This window comes from Rutidosis leptorrhynchoides, chromosome 4 (assembly GCF_046630445.1).
Source record: "Rutidosis leptorrhynchoides isolate AG116_Rl617_1_P2 chromosome 4, CSIRO_AGI_Rlap_v1, whole genome shotgun sequence".
Taxonomy (NCBI): domain Eukaryota; kingdom Viridiplantae; phylum Streptophyta; class Magnoliopsida; order Asterales; family Asteraceae; genus Rutidosis; species Rutidosis leptorrhynchoides.
The window spans coordinates 172,810,106-172,814,325 of record NC_092336.1 but is presented as its reverse complement, the minus strand read 5'-3'; the positions used below and the strand labels follow the sequence as shown (position 1 = coordinate 172,814,325).

The 4,220-nt window shown below is 33.6% G+C and overlaps 1 protein-coding gene across 1 annotated transcript; it reads right to left on the bottom strand.

The window, feature by feature from the left end:
• Nucleotides 1-422: 422 nt before the first annotated feature.
• LOC139841228 (PKS-NRPS hybrid synthetase cheA-like) lies at nucleotides 423-3,898 on the bottom strand. The gene is made up of 5 exons (XM_071831456.1): nucleotides 3,836-3,898; nucleotides 3,367-3,423; nucleotides 2,163-3,237; nucleotides 1,654-2,071; nucleotides 423-1,509 (listed from the first exon to the last, which is right to left on the bottom strand). The coding sequence occupies exons 1-5, from the start codon at nucleotides 3,896-3,898 to the stop codon at nucleotides 423-425; spliced, it is 2,700 nt and encodes an 899-aa protein (XP_071687557.1).
• Between the last annotated feature and the right edge of the window lie 322 nt (nucleotides 3,899-4,220).

The following is a 4,220-nucleotide window of genomic DNA, read 5'->3' as shown; positions in this document are numbered from 1 at the left end:
TTTTGCCTTACCGAAAATCCTTGTATAAAGCACTTTCATTAATTTAAGACAAAAGTAAACAGCCTATTGGTTGACCGAATAATCTGATTATTCACCTCAGCTCCAATAATGCCAAAGTAAACAGGCCCGCAATGTATGAGGGATACAAAATAATAAGGCTTTATGTATATGGACCATGGTCAACCTTCTTTGGACCATAGTATAGGCTTTTTAGGCTATAATTACTTAATAATTACACAATAATCAAATTTTAATATAATAAAAATTATTATATATATTAAAGTAATGATTACCTCATAATTACTATGTGAATATATAAATATATCAATAATTAAAACTAATATTAAAAATATTAAAAAAGTTAAATACTATTAATAAATAAAATACAATACATGTACATGTACTAACACTAAAACAATTAATCATTTTAAATCGACAAAACCAGCTTCACGACGATTAAATCGGATAAATTGTTCAAAGCGCTCCTTATAAACTTCTTTCCATCTAGCTGCAGAATTGTTAATATAGCGATCATGAAAGTAACCTGTAACCGGAGGCATAGGGTAATCTCCTTGTAATTCCACCGTAACATAATGATTCTCACAATTTACTAGGGCAATTGTAAGAACTCTTATTTCTTGAAACTCTTCTGGACCCATCCAAAACGGGAAAATGGTTGAACTTTCTGACATGCTCAATGAGTAGACGATTACACCAAACCTATTGGCTATCAGTATACCTGCATAGGGCATCATCATCCAATATTCAGGTGGACAAGGAGATCCAACGTAACATAGAGAAGCTTTCAACGACTTTATTTCTCTGTCAAACATTCTTTTGTAGAATTCGAGGTTATTCCGCAGCTCTTCTTTCATTTCATACCGAATATTCTCATAATATCGTTCATTTCCCATGAGGGAAACGGCGAATGCCCGATATCCACAATTTCCATCACCTTCAACATTATATATATTCTTTATGTACTGGTGAAATAATTTTGGAATACCATTGAACATATAAGAATTATGCATTCTTGGCATTTCATTCTGGTTGAAGATGTACGAACTCGAGAACTCATACGGAACCTCGTTTAAGTCTATCTCTGGTTTCTCATTTAAATCTATCTCCGGTTCCTCATTTAAATCAATCTCTGGTTCCTCGTTTAAGTTTATACTGTACGAACTATCCCTTGCTGGATCCTTAATCGAATCTCGCACAATAAAATTGGGCATGTCTGAACAACTGTATCTACGAGAATCTTGGTGAACATAATCGGCATGCCTCTTTTGTTGGTTTTTCTTCATTGGCGGTCGGCCACGTGTATTCTTTTTAACTCGAGGTTCTTGAGTGTCTGTTTTACCTGGATAGATTATATCCTTTAACTTTTGCAACAAACTTCTTTTTACAGCTTTTGATTGGTTGTTAAAGTTTTCAGCAAACTGCCGGAGTTCACTATCACACCTAACATCATCATCTGGTTTAAAAATTGATGGTGAAATATCCAGCTTCCTTCAAAAAATATCAATCGAACTTAAGGGAATATATTTTCCTGCATTCATATATAAATAAGCAATATGTTATTCGAAATATTATAATGATAGTTTATATCAATGTATTGACTGCTGAAGAATATACTCACGTGAAGTTATATACGTTAAAATTTCGCAAGCACATGGCAGTCCACAAGAGGTCCGAAGTCGACAATCACAATCATCATTGTGATCCTTAAATCGTTCACGGTCTTCAAGCATTTTTTTCAAAGCTTTATGTGAAATATTACCGAGCAAATGTGTGAAGCACTGTAGGTTATAGTTATGAATGCGAACACTTATGCTCTTTTGCAAACTACGTTTGATAGCTGTATCTTGCGACTGCACAATTCTGTCAATACAACATACAAATCTATCTATACTCGAGTTTGAACTCTTCAAATATCTTTTTAATTTGGCGTGCTGACTCTCAACTCTGTTGGTTGTCGTATTTTCAAAGAGGAGATGTTGATCAATCCAGACAGATACAAACATTTTCTTGAATTTGTCTAGCCAAGTTTTATTCAAATATTCTAAAATACCTGAAAATCATAATAAACATACATGAGAAATACGAAAAGAAAAAAAAACACACACACACAGTGACATAGTTATAGTATATAAATTACGTACGTGTAAGATTTAAGCGTTTTAGAAATGACTCAAGTTGCTTGTAATATCCGGTGTAAGTTTTCAGCGTTGAAGAACCCTCGAGTAACGTCCATAAGTCATAAAATGCAGTCCAATCATCTTTTCTTTTAAAAGATCGCTTCCACTTATCAATTATATTGTGACGAATGTGCCATCTACAAAGTAATCGGGCAGCATCCGGAAAAACTTCTCTGCATGCATTTATTAATGCCATCTCTCTATCTGTAACTCTAACACGTGGGAGCATGCACTCGCCTAGGGTTAACTTTAAACAGTTCAAGACCCATTCGTATCTAACCGTCGTTTCATCATGAATGAAGGCAAAAGCTATACAAAATGTTTTGCTGGTTGAAGTTACACCAACAATTTCAACGAAAGGCATCTTATAACGGTTAGTTTTGTACGTCGCGTCTATGATCAACACGTGTGGATATGCACGCCAAATATTGAATGATATTGGATGAATGAAGAATAAATTTTCTAACTCATTTGATGTACCTGTGGTATAGTAATAAGTATAACCACTAGAATGAAGAATAGACATAAGAAGAATAGACATAAGAACTTGCATGGGAGATTTGCCTCCTGTCTCCATCATGCGAATTTTTTTGATTGCGTTGTAAATAGTACTCAACGAAGACACGTTATTTGGATAATGTTGCTTAATAACTGATAAAATATCTCGTGGCATCATATTCATCCTAAATAACTCCGCAACCAAACTAAATTCATCATCGGAAAGTCTTTGTGCATATGGATGACCTTCCATATACCGTATTGGTTGATGGTTATGCTCATCACATATCACCTTTAACATCCATGAATTATATTGTTCAAAATATAATCCTTCTAATTCAAAGGGACAATTAATTCTTTTTGTCCCGGTAGCTCTACTTGAATTTAACCCTGTATATTCCCTACCACGGTCACATATTAGTGTACTCTTATACACAAAACCTGATGCTCTTTTATTAGACCTTCTCATGACAACGACAATACCAAGCGATTTAGCCAAAGTTTGTATCCAATCTATCAATTCTTCACGAGAACCGAACATCTAATAATATTAAAAATAATATAATTATAAAAAGTACATTTATTTATTAATAAAAATTTACCAATATTTAATAAACAAATAATAATAATGCGAATAATAATAACAATAATATAGATATAATTAATTTACCTGATTAGTGGCAAATTCGGGTGTCCTCATAAAAAACTCGTCTCCTTCAATCGACATCTACAAATAATGGTGTAAAATAAGATGTAATAAAACTCAACTATATGATGTAATAAAAATCAAATGATATGGAGTAATTTGAAAAGATTATTAAATTATAAATAATCACGATGTTGAACTAGTTGTCGAGTTGAAGACTTGTAAATACCCTTTATACAGCAGCTTTTCCAAAAAAAAAATTATACGTATTAAAATAATACAAAATAGTAATTTGTAAAATAAAAAATAAAATAATACAAGTACCATGCACATGGATATGTAGTACAACATTATATGTGGTAAAATATTAGAAGATAGAGGGACGCACTACTAGTAATAATATAATACGGAGTATAACCCATTCCCCATCTCATTTTCTCTCTTTCAACTCTATAACCCCAACCAAAAAACTCTCATCCTTTCCAACTTAAACCTGACGCCGCCTCACCACCACCACCACCACCACCACCACCACTCTACCACTATCCGCCGCCATCGTTCAGCACTACTGTATTCTCTACTTTTTAACTTTTTTTAAAGAGATGGTCGACGGTGGTCTACATATGCCGACGATACCCGACGGTGACGGCGGTTAGCGGCGGCGGTCCCATACGTAGGAACTATCTCTGTTGGGCATCCAAATACAAACTGCCTTGACACATTTTCTGAAATATATATCAAACTTTCCAATTAGCTAGCTCTACACATTACTATACATGCATACATATACCTATAATTCATATCCTGTATATATCTGCGTATATAAGATTTTTTTTAATAAAAAATGAAAACTTTAGATTCATAAAACCCAAAACTCC